General features: G+C 42.2%; 1 protein-coding gene across 2 annotated transcripts in view; it reads left to right on the plus strand.

Moving 5' to 3' along the window:
* The first annotated feature begins 386 nt into the window (after positions 1 to 386).
* THBS4 (thrombospondin 4) overlaps positions 387 to 25502 on the plus strand; it is a 53072-nt gene continuing 27956 nt past the window's right edge. Inside the window, exons 1-7 of one of the 2 annotated variants that reach the window (XM_074995473.1) lie at positions 387 to 477; positions 6327 to 6570; positions 7662 to 7767; positions 13202 to 13284; positions 14153 to 14204; positions 15983 to 16155; positions 22094 to 22231. In XM_074995473.1, coding sequence (XP_074851574.1) covers positions 6472 to 6570; positions 7662 to 7767; positions 13202 to 13284; positions 14153 to 14204; positions 15983 to 16155; positions 22094 to 22231 — 651 coding nt within the window. In that variant the 5' untranslated portion in view covers positions 387 to 477; positions 6327 to 6471. Of the gene's footprint in view, positions 478 to 1410; positions 1469 to 6322; positions 6571 to 7661; positions 7768 to 13201; positions 13285 to 14152; positions 14205 to 15982; positions 16156 to 22093; positions 22232 to 25502 lie in introns of those variants that run through there. The other variant, XM_074995471.1, reaches the window with a different exon arrangement.

Below are 25502 nucleotides of genomic sequence, written 5' to 3' on the forward strand. Positions count from 1 at the left end.
AAGTCCTCTGGCATTTTACAGACTAACAGATTTTTGGAGCATAAGCTTTCGTGGTCTTTGTCCACAAAAGCTTATGCTCCAAAAAATCAGTTAGTGTATAAGATGCCACAGGACTTGTTGTTTTTGCAGATAGACTAACATGGCTATGCCTCTGATACTTATCCCTCAAAGAAAGGTCTTGGAAGAAATCTTAGATGAAGTTCTGCAGAGTCTTTATTGTACTATAATTTGATAAACGGTCTACTTACCAGCTTCCCAAATCCTTTTATTTTGCAGTTTTTGATCTTCTTTCATCTCCCAGCCAGAGAGTGGTATACATTCTGCAGCAAGCACTTGCTGATCCTACATTGAACGAAGTGTATGTGCTCTCCACATTCAAACTGCAGCCAAAGAATACAGCCACCATATTTGGCTTATACTCTTCAGATGACAACAGCAAGTATTTTGAATTCACAGTGGTGGGGCGACTGAATAAAGGTAAGTCAGTTGCACCAACATCCGTATTTCATGGCTCTACAATTACTGACATGTCTGAATTGCACATTACAAACAGTTTTGTTGTTTGTTTCACTATTCATCACCTGCCTATTCCACTGCTCAGGAAGACATAAGAGTGGTCAACAATCTTGCCTCCCCTTTTATGCTTCCTTGAACAGCACAGCTACTACCCTGACACCTCTTAGCATGCTGAGACAAATCAACTGGGGTATCTACTTTCTACCAACTAGCTTGCTACAAGCAGTGCTGAATGACTTCTAAAGGAACATGTGAAGTTGTTTCCTTTCCTTTTTCTGCTTTGGAACAATAAGGGCTTCTTATTAATAAAGATTGTGACAGACGCATGCATACCTACTGCCTCCTGCACATGAAAGAAGGGTACTTATGCCAGGGACGTGAAGTTCAGATTTGATCATGCAAGATAAATGTGCTTATCACTCATAGAATCTTTCAGGTGGTGGAGAATGTCTGTTCTCTGTCTGTTGGAATCAAGTTAATCAAGAGCTGCTGTACAAATGTGAGCTAAGTTAAAAATATATTTGTTGAGAAATTTTAAGCTAAAAGTAGGAAAATTCTTCCAGTCACTTAAAAAATCTTTTCTTTCTTAATTAAAACTACAAAGGTGCATACAGAAAAAAGCCTCAAAACCGAAGTTCTGGTCCTAGAGCTCTGGAAACCTACTCCTGGAGGATTAGGCACAGTGTATGTATGTACACACACACATGCATGCACGCACGCACGCATGCACACATTTTGTTGAAACACAAAAAGTCACACTTGTGTTTGTTTGCAAGAACTTTTGCAAGCCTGTAGATCATTCTTGGTATGAATTAAGGAACAGACCTTTTGAGCAACATAGACAAAGTTTAAATTGTTCTCTGTCGGTTCTTAATATGTTTCTACTGCATACAGGGAACACAGAAGAAGAGCGTCTCAGCTTTATAGATGGTCCCTCTATCTCAGGATTGAGGTATATGGATGGGCATCATAGAGAAGCTTGCATGCCTCTATTAATTTCCTTTTGAACCCTTGAATACATAGAGAACTTTAATCTACAAGGCTGCCACTTTAGCACCATTGTATGTTAAGTTCAGATTTAAAATAAGTGAAAGAAAGAGGGCTTTCTCAGCAGGGCCGTCCGTTGTGATCTATTTCCCCCATTGTCTTAATGTTCTTAGCTTTGGATGTGCACATGCATAATTTGTTAATATTTGCTAAGTGGTTTGAAAAAGCCATGTGTGCAGCTCAATAGCTGTACTACAAAGCAATGCTCATTTGAGTTGGACTTTTCACAACAGCTCATCTTAGATGATCACACAAAATCCGGGGACGATTTGGTGTCCTTTTAAAAGTGAATATAGTATTATTTGAAAGACTTTACTGTTATGCATGCAGTGGGCCAAGATGCCAAATAGACACTTAGCCAAGATGTGCAATCTAAACATTTGTACTTCTGAATCACAATATAGTAATAATATTAGTAATTAGGTTCTTATTAGTAATATTAATATCATAATATTTCCACTGAGGCACCAAATGTTGACCTAAGCAACCCAACACAGGAGTTTGTTATCTGTGACTGGGCAGTGTTTGGAAAGTGGGATCCCGATGTTTTGCACACATTCTGGTTTTGTTCTGTGGATTCTAATGCAAATAAAATAGTGTCTGTGTGGGTTTACAGCAGAATAATTGGACATGGTTCCCCTCCCCCCAGATTTGCCAAGTCTACACTGACATTTTGTCTATTGCACTGGTTTAATTAATTAAATCAAGCTGTTGTGGACTTCCAGTGTCAATGTACTGTAACTGGTTTAAATCTTGCTTATATCAAATTCATGTAGGTCAGTCTTACAGATGCAAGGCAATTTGATACAGGCATGTGGTGAACCATTTGAAGTGTATCTACATTTGCACCTGTTTCATTAGGTCAATTTTTTTTTTTGTTTGGGTCTAGTTAAACTGGTGCATTTTTCATAGAAAAAAAACTAAAATAGACCTGCAGACTTTTCATGCTTGCTGTCTGATAAGGGCATTTGGAGCAAAATTGTTCTCACATAACAAAGTGACTTCTTTTAAAGTATGAATTAATACAACTGATATAGCAAAACAGCTCTGTGAGCTACAGTCTATTACTATGCTGGAGCTGTAGTTTCACTGAATATTTTCTAAGCTCAAACCATTGTATTGGCTTTCAGGGGCCAGAATGACAGTGAATCTAATTTTAAGCAGTGCAAGTAACTGAACACTTCACTGTCTGCAGGTCATCCATGGCGGGAGGGGATGTGCAGGATCACAGGTGGTTAAAGCGTAAACTGCGGCTATAGTCCACCAAAATTTTGCCCCTGTCATCTTCAACAGACTGTTCCAGCTCCCTCGAAGAACTTTTGGCTTTGGCCCCATAATGAATCCTTGGATCTTCCTTTCAAGTCAGACTGTTCAGCTGCCCTAAAGCTATCCTGGCAGAAGGCCAATAATTAGTTGTGTGCTCCACTACTGCCTCTGGTTTCACGCTCTGTCTGACCAAACACAGTAGTGAGTTATTCCGACTGCAGGGCCCAGGTCCAAAGATGCTGCTTTAATATACCCCTGTGCACATAGCAGTCACATAAGTACATGCCTGCAACATTGAGTTGGCAAGTGAAACTAAGCATTTGCCAGCAAGCAGACTCACCTTTTGTCAAGTGACTGATGACCTCATGTCTGGTTGCTTTTGTATATAGACAAAGGTGAAAATAATTGAGTCATTGATTGCAGTTGCTGAGGTTTCCAGAAAGGATATATAAACTAAAGATAGGTTGAAGAGGCCAGAAATGACTTAATCAGACTCATTGGAATTATTATGGATTTATACTGGTAAAGCATAACAAAAGCTGTCCTTTATATTAAAGAGATTGAAAGAAATGACCGCAAGAAAATATATATCAATGCATAAATGTCCAGGGAAAATTCTAAGGAATTTCAGAACAAATAGGAAGCACAAAGAGTCATTAATAGTATAAATAGAATAGTGGAAAACATAAATCTTACAATAAATGGCAACTAGAAGGGTCTGAATAACTGCCTATAAGTAACCAAAGAGTTTAAACACCAGTCTCCTTTCTTCAATTCTAGAGGGTAGTGACCATAAACATGACATATATGTAATGTGTGCCATCCTGCTGGATGAGAGATGTTGCCGGACCAGAGAGTGCTGGTTTTAGGAGGTGCAACCTATATAATTCTGCCATACTATGAATTGCAGATTACTAGCTATACATACATTAATATGTATTTTATTACATTGTGCCCTCTTATGATGACACAAGTGCCATCATCTGAGTCATTTAAAACAAGCCTGAAAAAGCCACTGGATCTGAGTTCTTTTGTCTCCGCGTTTCCTGCTAGTCTATGGCTGTGTCTACACTATGAAATAAAATCTATTTTAAGTCAGCTAGCCTGATTTTTCCAAGTGCCTCTCCTTACTGTAAATTCCATTAGCTCGATTTATGGAGTACTAAAATCAACATAGTATCAATATCATAATTTCGTAGTAACCTGATGAGTGTAGTGTTCAGTTTGAATTTAAAATTCTGGACGAAGGGTAGTGAGGAAGTGCCATGTCTTTAAAACAAATTCATTAGCCTCTAGACATGTCCCCTGTGTGCCCCACAGTGCCCCACCGTTCTCTGCTCTGGCCTCTTCCATCTCCACTGCTCTCAGGTGCGGAGGAATTAAGCAACAGGAGGACTGTTACAATTCTTCACCTGGAAGCACATGGCTGTAGGGTCACAAGAGGCTAAAAAAATCTTCTGTCTCTTTGCTAATAGTGTGGCTGTGGGGTCTGTGCCTCTGTGTATATCCCTGTTAGCTGCCTTTTTTTTCTGTGCTGCACCCTCCTCCCCATGTGTCAGATAGGCTCTTGTGGGTGGGGGAGGGTCGTGCTTGTCTGGTAGCACAAGAAACTTCTTCTCAGCCACTTACTTTTTGTCCTGCCCCCCACATCCCCTCCCTTCCCTCCCCGAGAGGTACCACACATTCTGGAACTTTCCCTCGCACACATCACATGGCAGCTACTCTGTAGGCGGGGGTCATGCTTGGACAAGAAACTTCTTTTCAGCCATTTACATTTTGTTCTGACCCACACATCCCTTCCCTTCCCTCCCCATGGAGGTGCCACACAGTCTGGAACATTCCTGTGCCCAGCTGCATCACCTGGCTTTACCCTGACCCAATAAAAGGACGTGCTGCGCAAGGTGCCAGGCAGCTTGTGCATGGTGAGGGTCACAGTTTTCGGGGGCTGGCTGTAGCCTGGGTTCTTTTAGGCAGCTGTGGGAAATCTCTCTCAGTGGTCATGATTTTCGGGGCTGGCTGTAGCCAGGGGTCTTTTAGCTGCCCAGGGGATGTCGCCCTTGGTGGTCATGATTTTTGGGCCTAGCTGTAGCTGGGAGTCTGTTAGTCGACCGGAGGATGTCCCCCTGAGCAGTCATGATTTTTGGGGGCTGGCTGTAGTCTGGGTTCTTTTTGGCGGCCATTGGAAGTCTCCTTCGGTAGTCATGATTTTTGGGGCTGGCTATAGTCGGGGGTCTTTTATTTGCCTGGGGATGTCTCCCTCTATGGTCATGATTTTCAGTCAGTGGAAGAAAATACTTTGTCACTAGAGTGACTGTCTTCTGGGGGGCCAAAATTTTTATATGGGCTTTATCAGGGCCAAAGGGCTGGCTTTATTCAAGGGTCTTTTAGCTTTCTGAGCTGTAAATGAATCATTGAAACAGTTGACTTTCAGTGTAGCAACTGTGTCTGCTTAAACATATTCTTATTCTATGGTTCTTCTTTTACAGGAGGCCTAAATCCAGATTCAGTCCAAACATAATCAAGGGTCTCCATGGGTGGACATAGTTTTCACGGCTGTCAAATGTGTGCTGTCTTTTAGCCACCCCAAGCCGTTACTGATGATTCATTCGAGTTTCAGTGTAGCCCCGGTGTCTACTTAGAGTCCTCTTTCCCAGGAGGCCTAAATCTATATCCAAGGCCAAAATAAAGCCTAGGCCTGCTGCTCATGGGGGCAGGGTGTGGGTCTCCTTGGGTGGTCAAAGTTTTCAAGTCTGTCAGACATCATGATTTTCGGGTGCTGGCTGTAGCCAGGGGTCTTTTAGCTGCCCCGAGTCGTACGTGTTTCAGTGAAGGCAATGTAGTAGCTATACAATTACCACAGTTCTTGAAGTAGGCTTGAAGCAGAGAATATCCTTGTTCTGAGGGTTTATTTTGGCAGGTCCAAATCTGGCTCTAGTCTGGTGTCTTTTAGCCGCCCCAAGCAATAACTGTGAATGATTCATTTGAGTTTCAGTGTAGCATCCATGTCTACTTAAACGTACTTAACACAGCAGGGGAAAGAGGGGAATGAAATGTGGGAAAATATCATCATATACCTACATCTACTTGCCGGGCCAGAATGCTTCGGGGCTCAAGGAACTGTGAGATAGATTCCCACAATGCACTGCTGCAGCACTCAATTTAAGCTACTTGTGTGTGGCAGCTGTAAGTTGATTTTGTGGGGAGAATGTGGGAAAGTAAAGATGCTCAAAAGCAAATGCCTAGAACCCAGCATTAAGAAATTGATTTTAATAAAATCCATTTTATCTCATAGTGTAGATGCAGCCTAATTCTAATTTATTATCCCTGTATACACTTGCATATGGGATACATTTGTTAAAGCAGAAGTGATAAAACACAGTAGTGCAGTGAGAAGTATTCACAGTGATTTTCTAGTCTCCAGCCATCAAATTATAAGGACGTGCCTCACATTTTGTGTTACTATCTGATAGTCATGTTGTGTATTTTCTACCAGTCAGCCTGCGTTACTTGAAGAATGATGGGAAGTTAAACTCTGTGACGTTCAGCAACATCCAGCTGGCTGATGGTAAGCGCCATGCAGTACTCCTGAGGCTGAGTGGTCTGCAACGGGGATCCATCACAGCAGAGTTGTATCTGGACTGCATGCAGGTGGATGCCATTCAAGGTCTGCCTAAAGCATTTTCAGGTCTACCCCAGAGCTCAGAGTCTGTGGAAGTTCGCACCCTACAGAAAAAGGCACAGGTAAGTAAGACTGAAAGCCTGAGAGCAAGCAGAGCAATTGGAAGGAAGGTCAGTGAACAATGAGAAAGTTTTACAATTTTCTGTAAAAAGTAATGGAAATTAGGATGGATTCTCTAGATATAAAGTGAAATTCAAGGTGCACTGAAGTCAGTGGGAATTTTGCAAAGGGACTGGGATATCGCCCAGCTCGCAGTCTACTTCGTCAAGATATTTTAGTATAGGTATTACTTGGAGGGCAGATTATTTGTAAATTTTTACCTACTGCAGATTTTCAGTAGGAATAATAGATAAGCTGCATGCATGCTCAATGTACATACATACAAGAAATATGCAGTTTGATTCTTCAATCTCTGTCAAGACTGTGATTTAGAAATTGAAGGAATAGGAGGGAAACCACTCCGCCAATGGTCTGGTGTCAAAATCCCAGCTATATGAGTATAATCTTACTATCTACTTCTCTTTGGCTATTCCAAGCAGGGGCTGACATATTTCTGTGATTTCCACATCGACCATCCTAGGAAAGCAGTGTTTTTCAGGAACACAGCATGAACATCTTCCATCATTGCAAATAGTTGTATGGGAAATATTCATGACAAAATGGAAAACTAGTCAAAAATAGTTTTTCTCTTTATTTTATTGCAAACTTGGAAAGGAGCCTGTTTCTATGATACACTGAACATTAATGTATCCCTGTTTTTTTGAGTGAACATGATTTTGTTTTCAAGCAAAAAAAATGACTTTGCATTGAAATCACAGAAAAATTCTTTGTATTATTGTTACAGCGCTATCTACTGTTGAAAGGTATTGTGTGAGACTGTGTGATCCAAAATGGCAAAAATATAAGCCCTTATGAAATACTACAGAACCAAAATGTGGGCTTTTGCTCAGCTCATTGCAATGTCGTCTGTCAAAATGACTTTAGGGATTGGCCAAAGTAGTTGAAAGGTCCAGTAGCATAGCTGTTAAGCTGCCCTGCCCAGCATGGGTCTAAAGCTGTCCACCCATCAGTAAAGAGGCTTGCTGTACTTCCAGATTGCATGTTTGTTCTTTGTTGCACCAGAAATGGAACTATGGATTTTTCATTGCTGCAGGACACTTTGGATGAGTTGAAACTGGTAGTGAAAGGCTCACTTTCCCAAGTTGCAAGTCTGCAAGATTGCTTCTTCCAGCAAATTGAGCCTGCTGCTCAGAACACAGGTAAATATGTTAAAATACTCCACCTTCAGAAGATATCACGAGGAATCAATTACACTCTGTCTTTATACACCTGAAGTAACCGTTCAGTTTAATGAGCACAGCCAGATGGAATCATGGCCATGATGCACATTTTTAAGAAATGTCACACGGTGGAGAGGAGAACAGTCAGAGATGCATGTAACAAAGAAACACACCCCTGACATAGTAATGGAAGAGTCAGTGGTGCTGGAAAGGGCTTTTCTGGTTTGAAGGGATGTTCTAGGGCATTAGGCCAGTCCCACTGCTCTTTAGCTCAGGCTCCCACTCAGCTGATGAAATGGCTCTGCTTGAAATAGAGGATCTGATTGTTTTGGGGTTTCAAATAGATTTTTTACATATAAGATGGTTCCTGGTTGTTGAGTCACCAGTGGTAGGCAGAAACAAAATAGATAAGATCTGCTGTGATTCCTCTCCAAGGCTGTGTCTACACGTACCCCTCCTTTTCAGAAGGGGCATGTTAATGAAGCACTTTGGAACAGGTTAATGAGGGGCTGACATGCATATTTTGTGCCTCATTAGCATAATGGCAGCCAGTTGTGCTTTGAAAGTGCTGCTTTTGAAATGCAGACTGGCTGTATAGATGCAGGTGCTTCAAAATAAGTGCCACATTTCAAAATTCCCTTATTCCCATTCCTGTTTCAGGAAGAATGCCTTCTTCCGAAGGCTTCTTTCAAAAGAAAATATATATAGACACTCTGCAGGCCCCTCTTTCAAAAGAGCAGTCTTCATGGCACCTGATTTTTCGGTCCCTGGCCCATTCTTTCAAAAGATATGGGGCTGTGTGTATAGTCTCTTCCGAAAGAGCAGATCACTCTTTTGATCCACTTTTTTGCGTGTGGATGCACTCTTTTGAAAGCAGTTCTTTCAGAAAAAAATCTTCTGGAAGGGCTTCTTTCAAAAGATCTCTGTAGTGTAGACGTAGCCATACCCTGTGTCTACACGTGCCCCTTCCTTTTGAAGGGGCATGTTAATGAGCAGGTTCAAAAGATGCTAATGAGGTGCTGCAATGAATATGCAGTGCCTCATTAGCATAACGGTGGCTGCAGCGATTCGAAAGTGCAGCTTTTTGAATTACGTGCTGCCTGTGGAGACGGGACCTTCCGAAAGGCCCCCCCCCCTCAAGTTTTCGAAAGCCCTTCTTCCTATCTGCTATGACCTCTGTGAAGTGCCTTTTTTTGTTTTTTTATTTTTTTTTGTTTTCAAAAAAAAAAAAAAAAAAAGAGAGAGAGAGAGAGAGAGATACTGGTATTCATACAGCTCCCTACCCTCCAGCCAATCCCATGGCTGGGGTTGCTGAGGTGCCGGAACTCAGTACCAGCAAGTACCAACACAAAAAAGCACTGCTTCTGTGAGAGAGTCATATCCTTAGTAGTGTAGACTGGATAGGCTTCAAATTTATTATCAGAAATCCCTTGTTGCAGGTTTCCATTCCCATGATATTTTGTTTTTGGTTTTTTGGGTTTTTTTTCAGTTGTACAAGTGCTGAGGGCTTTAGTACTGAGGATCTTTCTTCTCCTAAATTGGTGTGCACTTACAGATACATCAGGAAATTAATTCAGTGCTATCACTACTAAGATACAAAGACAGTGAATAAAATTTCCAAACTCAGACCTTGCAATTATTCCCTTTCGGAAATATCAATAATTTAAGAGTGAAACACTTTCCTGTGTAGTAATTAGATACGGCCTTTTATGAGATTTGTCTGAGCTTGTGTTGGCCTCCAATTTCAATCACATAGTCACATTCAGTTGGAATTAATGTAGTATCAAATGCAAAAAACCCTATGGGACTGTAACATCTTCATTATTAAAATAATGAAAAAGAGATGTGAATGCTCCGTCAGCAATATTAACTCAGCTGCATTGCACAGCATGCGTGTTTCACTGTCTTAAGGGAACACACTATGTTTAACTGTGTATTTCCAAGGATGGAAATGCTTAGCCATTTGTGAGTACAGGACCCATATATTTTTGAGAGGAGAGGTTCATTTTAGTTGGGTTGAACATGGGAGTGGTGGAGAGTCTAGAAGATAAAGAACTGTCTGTGGTCTTAACAGCCTGCCCTAAGACTCAGAGACACCAGCTATGACAGTGGTATCCTTTCAAGTTCCACCGTTGGTGGCCAGGAGACCTGGGCAGTGTTGATTTGAGATGGGAATACAGAGACTCTGGATAAGGGCTGGATGGGCGCCATGGACCGAAGGACATAAAGCAAAACCCAGATTTTTATAGTAGACAAAATCAGGGTGCGGCATTTAATAACAGCCCCACTGGTTGTTGAATGACACAGAACTAGGCTAATAGACCTATGTAGTTTCATATGACTCTCCATACCCCTGGCTTGTTCCAGCTACCTCCTGCAACATGCTGCCGTGGGACATCACTTGTGCCATGTGGTGGCTAAACAGCCTGGTTAACAGCTTCTCTGAAGCCTTTTTTTTTTTTTCTGTCCAGTGGAGCTTTGATAGATCTACATTTAGGACCTACTTCAGCTGCAGAGTTGGGGGTCTGGATTTGTTTAAAGAAAGAAAAGGAGGAAAAAAATGTTCCGCAAGGCATTTTTGGGTGCATGCAAATTTAGACATCCAGCCATTTCAAAACCCTCCTGTACAATTCACAGCACTAAAAACCATTAGTCCACCTTCAGGTTTAAACATCCACAAAACCTCAATGTTCAGAACTGATCTGTTTTTGATTTAGAGGCTGGCAACAATGCAGCCTCTGAAACCTTCAGAGTTTTACATTTTTGCAGAGCTCAATCAATAATGACTAAACCAATTCTTAGTGAAGAAAAGTTATTACATCTGTCCTGACAGCTTGCAAGCCAAGTTTCAGAGTTAAGTATTTTTGAAATGGGCAAGATATTAAGTTTCCCAAAAAAATAAAAATTGGGACTCAGCAAATGCAGTATTTCCAGGTTACCTCAGCTTCTTTATTATTTTGATGAGAAAAATCTAAACTGAAGAAAAGGCAGTATCTGTCAAACTGGTCAAGTCCTCTGAGCATGCCTGGGATTGCCCCAGAAATTCTTTGAAGTACAAAACATTAGCAAGACCGTTTTCTGTGTAAGCATTTGATATTGCAGCAAGCAAACTATAGGTGAACTCACATATAGCTACTATTTATTTAAAGTTTCAAAATACTCTGTCTGCTTAGAATTAAAAAAAATAAAAATCAATGCATATCTTGTAAATCTTGCACAGATGTCTAGATTAATAAATGATTAAATGAATTGGAACTTTTTTGAGTAAATTTGAGGGAAAGTTGATGTATGAGTTGATATATTGAGTACACACTGTGGGGTGGCAGGTATTAGAGCCTCTACTGATAAGAGCAAAATGAGTCAGAAAAACCTAACTTGGAGATATTGAGTGTTTCAACATATACATATTATGTCAATTAGGAAAATACAGGACAATATTAATACGATCATTAATGGGTGAAGCATAAATGACAATATACTTTTAGATGTGGGAGACCAGCCTGTAATAACTTAACCTGTTTTCCAGGCCAGAGGGAGAGATGCTAATTTTCCCTCTCTATTGCTTGGCATGACTACCACCAAGGGTTCATACACCAAAGTTAGACTCAGGGTATTTCCCCAGACAGACAACTCCCCCAGACCCTCCATAGTCAGTCCAACATAAATCCCTTCCAGGGTCAGAGAGAGAAGCACTAAGTTCTCCTTTTGTGCTCGGCTTTACTACAGCTGAAAGTGTACGCACCTAGTATTTTTCAGTTTGGAGCGAGGATTGCTAAATCCTCCTCCTACCGCCTGATCATGCTACGACCAGGGTGTATGTACTCAGGGTATTTCCCTAGGCAGACAGGCCCCCATAGTCTCCAGGGTGGAAAGAGGGATACTAACCCTCTCTCCTGTTACTCAGCCCTGCTATGACCAAGGATGCATATACAAACAATACATTTTACAACTAGTTCCTTCTTTTTAACCTGTATCTCCTGAGCGGGGTGTGCGCACCTTTTTTCTGCAATACTTGTCAGTAATTATAGCGCACTTCTCCCCCTTCGCATTCTCCACCAAATATGTAATGCTTAAATGAAGCACACAAGATCTTTTATAGGGGAAAAGGCAGTATGTTGCATTTATTGAGAATACAACAGTAGCATATGCTTTTCAATCACTCTGTTTCACACACACGTTATAAACACAGTCCTTCCAGATGACGTTATAGTTAGCAGTCCAGAGTCTGGATCAATCTAGTGGCCAGCTAGATCGATCACAGAGGGTGAGCAGGGCCTTATCAGTTGCGATCCAATGCTCTCCTGGAGTTGGTGGCAAGACAAACCCAAAGTCCCATGGCAAAGCACCCTGCTTTTATAATTCTTTTTCTCTGTTGAAGTCTATGGATTGTGCTGTGTCAGTCTGTGACCAGTGTGTTATCTTTTCGCTATCAGTCATTCCCAAAACATTTTCAAAAGGCTTATTCTGTAATCAGTCCTCTTTAGGGGTGCCTGCTCCATGCTTTAGAGTTGTTAATTTGCCAATCTCATCATTTCTTGTACTGGTGGTTCTTTTCTGGCGCTATTAAATTTGTCTTTGCCCTCACTTCACCCCTCCTTTCTTTGCCATTTTGCTCTGAGGATAACCTTCATATCTTTATCTTGACACTGACACGCCACTTTCACACATAAACAAATATGATACAAGGACTTTCAAAGAAAAGCATTGTACCACAGTATTTCATATTGGGCAAAGCAAAGAACATTGTAAATCAAGCAATTAAGACTTCAGCCTTCAACAGTTCTCTAAGCACATTAACATAGACACAATATCAGAACTCTCTTTACTTACTAAACTTTAAAACAAGGGGCATATATTCAGTAAAATTAATTAATAAAAGTAATAAAATGCTAAATGTGTTAGTTACCTTACATTGCTACATTACTAAATCTAAAGTAAAAATATAAAAAGAATAAAACTTTTAACTCCAACACACACCCCTAGTTCCAGCACCTGTGGGTGTACTTGTTGACAGTATTAGCAAAGAGTCTAGACATGGAATTAGCAGAGAGCTAGAACTCTCCTCCTGCTCTTGAAGATGGTTCTCTGACTGTGTGGCACCACCGTGGAGAATTTCTTTCCTCTGCCTTTGCTCTCTCCCTGTAGTGTGGATATAAAAGAGTTCAACCTTTAATGCCTTAAAATCAAGTAACTTAGAAGAGTATTTAGTTTCACACAGATGCTTTCCTAAAGATCCAAGCTGTTGTATTTACCTTGTGTGTTCCCTTCCTACTGATGCTCAGGTATTATGAGTTATCTGCTCTAGCGCATCCTTTAAGACCATTTCTGTTCAGATTTCAATGCTGACGTTGGCGAATGAACAAAAAGCTACTAATGATGTACATGCCTTTTTTCATTTTTGCTGTCGCTACAGATGATTTTAATAGGCAATTCATGGGTCAAATGATGCAAATGAACCAAATACTAGGAGATGTGAAAGACCTTCTCAGACAGCAGGTACCGTATGAGGCTTTCAACATGAATTCCTTAAATCCATATTAAAGCATTGCTTTGGGCAGCATTTGGGCTGAATTTATGCAAGTGCGTTGCTCTCGTGTAAAGCTCTCTGTTTGCGCATTGGGAGTGAAATGACTTTGTAGGGGCCCTGCTTCCTCAGCATGTTGTGGACGGGCCATGGGAGATGGCTCACTTATGTAGATCCAGTGGTCAGAAACCTCTGCATATAGACTGGGTGGAGAAGAGATGCAGCTACTGTTCTATTCCACTGGCTAGATAAAGATAATCTTGCATAAATAAAGGAAACTAAATTAACTGCACTGTTGGCCTCATTGTGTGAATTCACTGTTGTTTTACTGATTTGCTAGACTGTTTACTGACTGAGCGCCTGACTCTGCAAACACTTTCTGTGGTACTTGGCCCCCGGTTCAGAAAAACATTTAGGCATGTGCTTGTCGACCTCTTTTCAGCAAAGTGCTCAAGCACACGCTGAACTTTCGGTACATGCTTAAGTCCCTTAAGTCAATAGGCTCTAAGCTCATGCCTGAACTTAAGGACCTACTCAGTGCTTTGCTGAATAGGGGTGGATGGAATCATGGCCATAAATCTCACCACCATAAGTGGCCTTATGGAAATCAGTGCACAAGCCTGTGCAGAGTAGATTACTGTAGAAGATGACAGACTACTCATGCTAATATGCTCCAGGCTTGGGAGCAAGCACTGGCAGAATCAGACTTTATCATTGTAAGGTACTCTGTGAATGTTCAGTGATTGCACTGACATTTGTACAAGAGATAATGGTGTTGTGTGTGGGCAGCTGAGTACAAATTAGTGTCCCCAACTAATACATATTGTCTCTTTTCTAAAGATTAAGGAAACGACTTATTTGAGAAATACTGTAGCAGAATGCCAGGCATGTGGTAAGTATTCTTGTGTTTCCTATAAAATTAATTTAGGGTCAGATAAGATATTCAGTTGTTTTAAAAACAATTCTCACTGGATTGTCATTATATGATGTATAGGAAGTATTGAAAAAAGAGCCTGTTCTTCTAGGTTCTTGGCATCTTTGACTCAAGTTAAAAATAGATTGTAATGGGGGGTAAAGTCTAAAGCTTCCGTCCCCCAACCAGAAAATAAAACAGTCAAAACCAAACTCTACCTCACCCAAAACAACCAGCCCAGGAGCATGGTTGTAAAGCACATGCCAGAGAGGTAACTGCATTCAGACTATTTCAGACCAAGTGTTAAGTTCTAACTGAGAGCCCATCAAAGAGATTATCCTGATAACGATTCCCTCTCTTTTAAGGAGATGGTGTTCCAGCACCACCAGTGACCACTATTCTGGCAGTATTTTGTGGGAGGAGAGGTAGAAGGGAATCCCCATCAGGAAAGTCAAAACCTACTATTTATGTAGTATTGTTGTAGCTGTGTTGGTCCCAGGATAAAAGAGAATAAAGTTGGGTGAAGTAGAGATAAAACCTTCTATGGGCCCTCATCCTCTCAGATTCCACCCAAATGCAGATCATGGACCTCTGGTGCCAAGTGGTCTCTGGGACATAAACTGCTTACTGTTCATGGTACTTTGAACTTTAGTAAAACAGATGAATAATTAGACAGCCACATTTGGCGATAGCTCAAGTTGACAGGCTGACTGAGGGAATCTGTATGGAACCATCAAAGTAACCTAATCCTGAAGTGGTAAAAATGTAGATATGGTCACAAGGTCTCTATTCAAAAGAAATGGCCAATCTCCTAGCCAAACAGAGAGCAGTCCTGTAATACCACTGGGAATCCAGCAGATCCCCTCATGCAAACTTTTTTGCTGAGCAGAGGACTCACTTGCTTATTCAGAGGAATAGACATAATTATCAGCTATTCCAATGGTTTTTCCCAACCTACCAGCCTCCCTCCACTGAATTTCACCTTTACTGAGCTTCAGCTAGCTTAAGTTTCATAAATGTGCGACAAAGACTAGAGACAAAGGACATTTCTTTAAAAACTGCAGTGCTGACAAGCCAAAGGGATAAATTATGAATTGTTAACCTTTTGGCACCTGTTCTGTTCTCCCACATTTTTCCTTTCCCTCCGTGGTTAGTCTCTCAGTACATGAAAAAATCTTCTGGTACCCTGCCACATACTCCAGATGCTGCCACTTGCTGCCCTCTCCTTCCTCTTTTTCACTCTTTGTTAATTCTGAACTCTCTGAGGTGAAATAATAGCTCTGATTTTTATGCTGAGGGCAGCATTGCTGATTTAGCCAGAGTAATGGCTCATCTTATCTTTCCAAGAGTACCATCCCCCTATTATTCCTCTGGGACCTCTTTTCCATTTGTATTTGGTAGGTCACTCTAATCTGCACTTACTGCTGTCCTCTGGCCAGCAGCAGATGTTATAAGTCTGCTCCGGGACTAACTCAGCAGAAAGACATCTATATCCCTGTGACATATGCAGCATAGTCTTAACCTCCACTATTATGCAGTTCCTTGATTAGTTCCCAAACAAAAGTCTCCTCAGTCACAATCGAAGAAGTTGCTACTGCAGCAGCCCTAGGCCAGCCGACGTAAAGGATATTTATGATGCAGAAACACAATTCCAGTGCTCAATAGTGGTTTTGATTGCTCCTTAGAACTCTTGCCAATTGCAGTGCGTGATGGACATTTCATAGAGTCACTAAAACTGCTGTTTTTTCTTCTCAAAGGTTTGGGAGCTGTAAACTTTCCAACTCAGCCCCCAGAGCCTCCTAAACCTAAATGTGAAGCCAACTCCTGTTTCAGAGGGGTCAGGTGCACAGAGACAGCAGATGGATTTCAGTGTGGGCCCTGTCCAGAAGGGTTCACAGGAAATGGAATTACATGCTCGGATATCGATGAGGTAAAATACTGACTTGTAAAAAAGAAAAATGCCATATCATTTGTCACATAAATGGCTGCAGGCTCGTGCTTTGTGTAGCATTCACTAACTCCCTGCACCATGAAAACAAAGCAGCAGAAGCATAGCACTTTAAAGACTAACAAAATGATTTATTTAGTGGTGAGCTTTCGTGGGACAGACCCACTTCACTGTGAATATTAATGCACTCTGGGCCCAGTTCTCCACTCCATTACACGAGAGAGATGTTGCCATGATTTCACTGTTGTCAGTGGAGTTGCATTGGTGAAAATTTGGAGTTGCGCTGTGGTGACTCAAGATAACTGTATTTATTTTTCAAGTATCTGCAGAATGTATTTTCATTTTGCTCCTCTCTGAATATTACATCAAAAGGGCAGAGCTATTGACACAGTTATTCAGATTCCACAAAAAGATTAAATATCATCGGTTATGGGGCAGAATTCTAGAAGCACTCGCTGTTGATTTTGATTTTATTCTCTGGATTTTAACACTTTTATAAAAAGTTTTAGTTTTGTGATTAAAATGACTTTTTAGCCTTTAAAGTGGCAAGATTTTCAATTCAGCCTTAAGGTTAGTTGCAAAGGAATGAACATTGGGTTGTTGCCCTTTCTCACTCTGTTATGATGTAAAAAGAAAATCTAAAAGGTTTATTTTTAATTTGGGGGGAGAAGGAGTGGTTCTACATTAGAAATTCAGGTTTTGTTCACTCTCAGAGATTTGAGGATTAGCAGATTAATGACATCTGTAAAACCAAGCAAATGAAACTTGATTAATTGAAAAAGGAAGTAAGAATTAAATATGTGTTTCAAAGTAACCCTCACTATCCACACTTCCTTGGTCCTGATTTTCCACTGCTTTGTACTGATTGTTCTGGGGGAAGACTGTCATGTAATGGAGCACAGAATCATCTGATTCTCTGTATTGTGGTTGGCTGAAGCACCTACTTCACTAAAAACAGTATGGTGGGAGAGGAGCTTCCTTTGTTAAGGATTCAACACTCCCACTACCTTTCAACTGAGGGCTGAACAATCTTCCAACCCATGTTTTCAAAAAACCAATCAATAAAAATAAAAAATCACTCCCTATTCCTGATATTTCAAAGGCAGGACTGAAATTTTATGCCTCCTTTGTATGCCATAAAGGAGCATTATAAAAAACATTCATTTTTGACAATATTTAACAGGCATCTGGTTTCAGACCTGCAGATTTATGTCTGCAGTTAGTTGCAGACTGCCTAATGACTTAGGCTACGTCTAAACTTCAAGCTTCTGTCGGGTGCCCAGAGGTCTCCTGACAGAAGACTGCCACAATGGGAGTGTCCTGCCAATGTCTTTTCTTCTTCATGGAATGAAGAAGACAGGGATGTCGTGGCAGAGGGGGTTTTCCTGACACTTGGCCCCAGGTGGCTGGGCCAAATGTCAGGAAAGCTTCTCCAGACAGAAATGAACTTTTGAACTGAACAGAACTTTTGTTGACAGCTCTTGGCAATCTAGACAGAGCCTCAGAGGGTGTTTCTACACTGCATTATAAATCCTTTGTGAGACCAAGGCTTGTGGACTCTGTTTCTAAGACCATGCTAGAGCATCCGTGCTGCCTGGTAAACCTGCATTTATAAATGCACACCACTTGCTAATGCATCCATACTGCACTACATAAATCTACTGACTCAGATATTCACTTTGAAGTGCATCCACGCTGCAGAACAGCAGCATTTGGACCCGAGTCACTGTGGGACTTGGATTCTCACCCACCCTACTACTAGCAGTGTCTGTGGACCTGGGATCTGATTATCTGCTGGCCACGTCAGACTGGTTTGTGTATGTGAACAGAACAGAGCTTGGGTTTAAACTGAGCCAGAGTCTGCAGTGGGGCATACCTTTTGGGAGCTGCAACTATGATTCCCTGCCCAGGTTGACAGACTCTGCAAATTTGACTTGAGCTAGCCCACTAAAAATAACCATGTGGATGTGGTGGCAGGTGGTGGCTTGGGCTACCTGTCTGAGCAGGGATGTTGAATGTGCTTGCACATTGTGGGCTAGCCTGAACTGCCACCCATGCAGCAAGCTTTCCTATGAGTCTGGCTACCTGCACAGGGAATCTCACCTCCCAACAACTGTGTAGACATCCTCCTGAAGTGTGTAATTGACAGACGTACATCATAACATCTAAGCACCTCCTAAGTAATTAAAAATAGAAATAACAACCTCTTTCTTCCTCCCCAGCCAGTAGGAGGAGTGGCTTGAGAATGTCATAGTTGTTTTACTTGATGGTTGATGTTTTGTGGGCATGTCAGAGAGAGTAGTCTACGTGTGGCTGTTTATGAAAAATCTCATGGGGGGGGAAAATGAAGCTGAATAAATTGAATGTTGCAGGTACCTCATTTGTAGATAGTCAGGCACTCAAACATGACTTGATGTGACTTGTGCCCATTGTTATATCAAGTGTAAAAATGGAGGCCTGGGTTTGTGAATTGGGTCTAATACATATAGCACAAACAACAGCTGCCTGAGCTGCCTCACATTCCCTTGCTATCCTCACTCAGCCCAGACCTGGAGGGAACTTACCAATGGTGGATGTGCAGGGGTACTGCAGTCTCTACAGCCTTTCCCTGCCCTGGTGATGTGAAGCAAACAGTTCCCAGTTACTAGCACTGGAGCAGCTCCAAGAGAAGTTTTGGGAAGACCCACGCAGCCCGGTCTCCTGTATGTTCCGCGCTGAGTGGTTCAGACATGGTCAGATTACACGTTAAAAACACAAGCAGTAGTGCCCCTACCTTGTTGAAGCTGAGTTAGCATCAGAAACAGTTGGAAAAATTTTGCCCAAAACAGATAGAATACGAATAGGCTATGTCCAGTCAGACGTTTGCTTTTATACTGATACTGCCGATAAATTACTTGCTAACGTGGAGCTTTTCCTTTACAAGAGCACAGCTGTTAACACTGGAATGATGCCTACAACTCACCTCATGCAGACCGCCAGCTCTCAAGTGATAACAACTTTCACTGGTTTTAAATTAGGGTGACCAATTTTTAACAATGCAAAAATGGGACACATGCTGGAGCCCCACCCACTCATTGGTCCCATGCCCCTTCCTCCTCTTCCCCACAGCCCCAGCCCCTGGTTGGGCCAAAAGCTGGAGTCAGGCTTGGGTAACAACCACCTAGGGAGCCCAGGCTGTTGTGGGATGCCACAGACCCTCCATCTGCTCAGGGCAGTGAGCCCCTGGCCCATGTTCCTGCCCCAGGGATGCACCAACTGGGGCAGATGAAAGGTCTGGGACTCGGGCGCCCTCCACAGCAGCCTGGGCTCCCTGGGTAACTGTTACTACTGCCTGGCTTCAGGTTCTGGCCTGGCAAGGGGTAGGCCCTTGGGAGAAAGAAGAGGAGGATGCTGAGGTGGGCCTTAGGCCCTTCATGGTCGGGGGAGGCACATACGGCCCACCTCAGCACCCCTAGGAAGAGGTTGGTGCTGCCCCTGAGCCTTAGTCAGGCATGGAGTGACACTGCAGGAGTCCAAAAGATATGCTGTCCTGAAGTGGTTCAGCCCAGGACCAGGACTTGAAATGTACATTTTGGGGCTGCCTTGTTTAGTTATGCAGGGTGGTCACCCTTGGCTAACTGTGGGCTACATGTGAAATAATGGAAGTCTTATCTATGGCCTCAATCCGTTCACAAATTGTCCAAATGTCAAGGAACAAAAAGTGACAGAGCTTTCTGACACCCTTGTGGGGATCTAATACATCTACAGCAGGAGGTAAAAGTTAACTGTTTCTGGACTTCATGGAACCAAAGCATTTTAATAGGCATTTGTACACAATAACTGTTAAAAAGATCCTTAGGCCTGTCAGCCTTGAGATTGTTAACATCTGGCTAGCAAGGCCGCCTAACACCAAGCCAGAAGGAGATGTTGCTGATTTGTTTGGGGGTGTACCTCATTGCCTTAAAACGTTACCTTAATACGTATTTTGAACTGCTTAGGTCTTTTCCATTAACAATGGTATCATTTGAGCTCCCTCTGATGGCTAAAAAAAATTTGCTTTTTCAAATCAAGAGCTATATTGGCTTTAATGATCAAGAATTCTGTATTACATTTTAAGGTCATGTTGCAGATTATGCTTGTATTAAATCTTTTATTCAATGAAACTCTAAAGCATGATTTACTTATTCTTCCTTAAGATAATTTTGTGTTTAGCAATTTGTTGCTATAGCATTAAAAACGTGTGATAGATGTTTGCTTGTTGAGATAAACAAAAATTCATATAGCTCAGTGTGTATTATTCTGGTTTGTTTTGTCATTTTATGGACATTTGCCTCAGCTGCATATGCCTAAACTGAGTTAATCACAGAATTGAAGAAATGTAGGACTGTAAGGGTATTTGAGAAGTCATCTAATACATACCCCCACATTAAGGCAGCACCAAGTGAACCTAGAGTGACCTGGACATTTGGTTGTCCAGCCTATTCTTAAAATCCTCCAGTTGTAGAGATTTCATAACCTCCCATGGTAACCTATCCCAGTGCTTAACTACCCTGATAGTAACAACATTCGTTTTAATATGTAACCTAAATCTCCCTTACCAAAGATTAAGCACATTACTTCTTGTCCTACCTTGCATGGACCACAATTGGTCAGAGTCCTTGTTATAACCAGTCTTAATATATTTGAAGACTGTTTTTGGGTATTCTCAAGTCATCTTTTTTCGGGTCTGAACATGCCCAGTTTCTTTTAACTTTCCTCACAGCTAACCATTTATCATTTTTATTCTTCTTTTCTGGACTTTCTCCAATTTGTCCACATCTTTTCTAAAGGTGAACATAATACTACAGCTGAGATGTCACCTACATCAAGTAAAGCAAAACAGTTACTTCTAATGCAACCCAGAATGAGCCTTTTTTTAAATGTGTAATCCACTGTAACCACCAGCTCCTTTTCAGTCATACTACAGTCTAGCCACATACTCCCCATTTTGTATTTGTTCATGTGATTTTTTTTCCTTCCTGTGTGATATACTTTGTACTTCTCTTTATTGACTTTCATCTAGTTGATTTCAGACCACTTCTTCAATTTATCAATGCTATTTTGAATTTATAGTAGATTGGTGTGGAGCTAGTCTACAGAAACTAAGCCACTCTACACTGGACAGGGAAAGATGGAAGGGAATAGTGAGAGAGGCATCAGACATGGTTGTTGATGATGATGGTGAAGATATTTTGAATTCTAATCCTGCCTTCCAGAGTGCTTTCAGCCCCTCCCAGATTGATGTTATCTGCAGATTCAGGTGTTTTCTCCACTTTGTTATCCAAGTCATCAGTAACAATACTGATTAGTACCAGATCTAGCACAGACCCCTGTGGTTTCCCACTAGATAATGATGGGAAGAACTGGCATCCTTCAAAATATTTTATATTATCAAGTACTTGCTTAGACTTCTGTTTGAACCGCATGTCGGGAGATGGGAAATGAACATTTTCAGAATTTGTCTGCCTGTTAATTAGTGGTGTTAGTATTTGACAGATACTGAGCCGAGGCCTGACTGCAACAGGACACAGACCATTTAAACTCCAGTCACCTTCCCACCCCCACCCCATATTTTATCAAATATAACTAGCAATATTGTGCTTTTGTTCCTATGTGCATTGAACAGAGTTGGGCAGACAGTCTCTAGTGATCTCATGACTGCCGCAGTTACAGCACTTTCCACTTGTTCCGGTCACGTCCATTCAAGAGGTACTATTTCACAGGGCATTGAGCCCATACACCTGAGAGAAGAGGTGGGCTCATGGTGTGAGGCATTGAGCACTGTTAAGCAATTCGGTATTATGCCAGTGCTGTTTTAAAATGGTCAGGCTTTGGAAGCTGAGATCTAACACAGTAGTATCAAATCACCGGTGCAGGTTCCATGATTTGTTTGTCTTTTTAGTGCCGCTATAGCCCGTGCTTCCCGGGAGTGCGCTGTGTGAACATGGCCCCAGGCTTCAGATGCGAGGCCTGCCCCCCAGGATACACAGGGCAGACAGTTCAGGGGGTAGGAATCTACTCTGCCAAGAACAACAAGCAGGTAAGTGGCTGCCATGCCCACCATCACCTCCCCCCGTGAGACGCTGGTTTGCTCTCACTTTCCAAATACAGCTTCAACAAAACTATTGAACAATCTAATTATTTTTCAGTCAATAAAATGACAAGTGTCTTGGGCAGTGCAAGCAGAGATTGTAGTGTTATTGGCTACTTCATCTTTTCTTTGGCTTTAACAGCCAGACCAATGGGTTAATGCAGAGCAGTGGAAGACAGGAGAAGGCCTTAGCTAGTGGGAAATGTCCTGTATGATTTCATCAGAGACAGCTGGTGCTTGCAGGGATGGGGATGCAGGGGACGGCCACTCAGAGGGGCAGGGAGGGAGCATATGGGGGTATCCCACTTAGCAGTTAAAATTCTGGTGGGAGCATGGGAGGCAGTGCATGAGATACCTATGGATTTGATAGAAAATGCCATACTTCCTGTAGGTCCATCTGATGTCTTATAATGGAGAATTATGTCCCTTCTGTAAATGTCTATAGGATGGATCACAAAACCTGCATAAAAGTTGGTATCTTCCATAAAACTGTATAGACCAGATTCTGGGCTGAATCCTGAATTTCACTCTAGTGACAACTATACCACACAGGGTTGCCTCAAGGTCAGGGGAGTCCACTGTTGGCCAGACTGCTCAGGTTCATGGCTGTTTTGTATTCCTACAAGGATGCAGCCCTATAGGTTTTTAGTACAATTTCTGTAGAACCCTACTGGTTGAGATCCCATTAAATTCTGTAGGAGTTTCTCAGAAGCAAACTAAACAAGCAACAGAGCATATAAGTGGAGAATATGGAAATTCATTCTTCCACTCTGTACATAGCAATGTGTTTAGTTACCTCACCAAAGCATAATATGGCCCCTTTTCGTCTTGAGAGACCGTGGTTAGCAGTGGTGGTGATGATCTATGGGCAGTATTTGAGTCTGCAGCTTCTCTCCTGGTTTATCTGTCCAATATTAGATTTGCATGGGTCGATTGCAATAACCGCATGTCAGGCTGTTTCTGAATTCTTGAGTCTGGGAGTTTTTCCTTGTAAGGTGAAGTTCTTTTGCATGGCTTGCACATATCCTATCAAAGGAAGAAGTGCCCTGTTGTAGCAATTGTCACCAGTACACACTAACATGCACCAAGTATTTCAATCTGATGATGTAGATTCCCAGGATTTTGGATCAATGCTTTATTTTTTGGTGGCATTTTTGCATATATCCTTGAATCTTAGCTTTGGTCTTCCTCTTGTTCTCAACCCACATGACAGTTCACCAAAGAGGATTTCTTTGGGAAGATGTTCATCACCTATTCTTCTCACATGACCGAGCCATCGTAGTCTTTTGCTGTTGAGGATCGCTACGAGGCTAGGTATGCCAGATCTTGACAGGACATCTGCCTTTGAAACTTTATGTTGCCAGTTGATATTCACAATTTTGCGGTGGCAGTGAAGATGGAAGCTGTTCAGTTTTTTCTCCTGGTTTGAGTAGGTGGTCCATGCCTTAGAACCATATAGCAGGATACTCAATATACATGTCTGGTAGATTAGTATCTTTGTTTTCACTGTCAGCTTAGGATTGTTCCATGCTCGTTTCGTAAGTCTGCCAGAAATAGTAGCTGCCTTCCTGATTCTGATGTTCAGTTCTTCATCCATGGATAGGTTTGTGGTGACAGTAGATCCAAGGTAACAGGATTGTTGAACACATCTAATGGGCTGTTATCCAGAATGACATTGGGTCGATGAGGTATACTGTGAGTGAATACAACAGTTTTCTTCATGCTTATGTCAAGAGAAAACAACTTGCAGGCTCTGGATAGAGAATCCATCAGTGATTGTAGCGTGTCTTCATTATGAGTGACGAGAGCTGCATTGTCTGCAAAGAAGAGTTCCCTAATGAGGACTTTCTTCACCTTAGTTTTGGCCTTGAGTCTTGCCATGTTGTAGAGAGAGCCATCTAATCTTCTGTGGAGAAATACATCGCTGCATGAGTTTTGAAATGTGCAATTTAATAGAACTGAAAAGAATATGCTGAAGAGGGTAGGGACAACAACACACCCTTGTTGCCTTTTGGTCTTATAGAGAGTGATGATATTTGCATCCTTCGTGTCATGTGGGACATCTCCTGCTCTCCAACATTTTAAGAGTAAATAGAGGAAGGGGAAGGAGTACAGCCTTGTTTGCCTTCAGGACTTCAGCTGGGATTCTGTCATTTCCTGGTGCTTTTCCATTGGAGACGGCATCAAGAGCTTGAGAAATTTCCTCCTCCTTAGGCTCTGCATCTAGCTCAGACATTTCTGGAAGAGTTGGGCTGGGGTGGTCAGTTCAGGTTGTATTGTACGCTCATGGAAATAAAGACTTGAATAGTGTTCTACTCATCTGGATGTCTGCAGCTTTTTGTCTATAATCATCTGTCCATTTAAATGCATCAGTGGGGTGACTTTGGTAATGTTTGGTCCAAGTGCTTTCTTCAGTCTATCATACGTGGTTTTCAGGTCACCCAAATCAGATGCATTTTTGAATATTAGAACATTGGTCAGCCCAATACTTGTTCGCATGCCACCTGGATTCTCTCTGAAGAACAGATCTTGTGTGTCAAGGTTGATCTCTTGTGCTTTGAGATGGGTTCTTTATGTTATTCAGATGTGCCTTGTGCTTTTCTTAAAGAAGAGGCCTAAGAATGTCTGCATTGTCATTGATCCAGTCTTTTTTGGAGAATATATATGTTCCAAAGGCAGATTTGGCACATTTGTACATTGCATCTCTTAGCATGGACCATGTTTCACCAACAGTTTGTTGGTCAGGTTTGTGTTCCATTTTGCAAGTGAGATGATCTTCGAAGACAGAGCATGTCAATGCATCTCTGGTATTGGGCTGCTGCTGCCCCTGCTGTGGGCTCACGGAAGACCATGTGAGCAAGAAGAAATAACACATGGCAAATGGCAGGGAGGATCAGGCCAACCTGTCACTGAGCTTCCTCCCTGCCAGCAGCCCCTCCCCCAGCCTGCTCCCAACGCTACCCTGCCCGCAGGCCCCCCCGCTGCACCCTTACGTCTGGCCCAGCCTGCTCCCATCGCCCCCCTGGTCACAGCCCCCCCCTGCCCCTGCACCCTCTGGCTCAGCCTGCTCCCAACAGCCCCCTGCATCCCCTGGTATGGCCAGGCCCACTCCCATCATTCCCTGGTCTCAGCCCCTCCCGCATCACCCAGCTCAGCCCACCCCGCAGTTCCCCCTGCATTCCATGACTCATCCTGCTCCCACCACCATCCCCCCCCGCCC

Source organism: Carettochelys insculpta, chromosome 5 (genome assembly GCF_033958435.1).
Source record: "Carettochelys insculpta isolate YL-2023 chromosome 5, ASM3395843v1, whole genome shotgun sequence".
Taxonomy (NCBI): Eukaryota; Metazoa; Chordata; order Testudines; family Carettochelyidae; genus Carettochelys; species Carettochelys insculpta.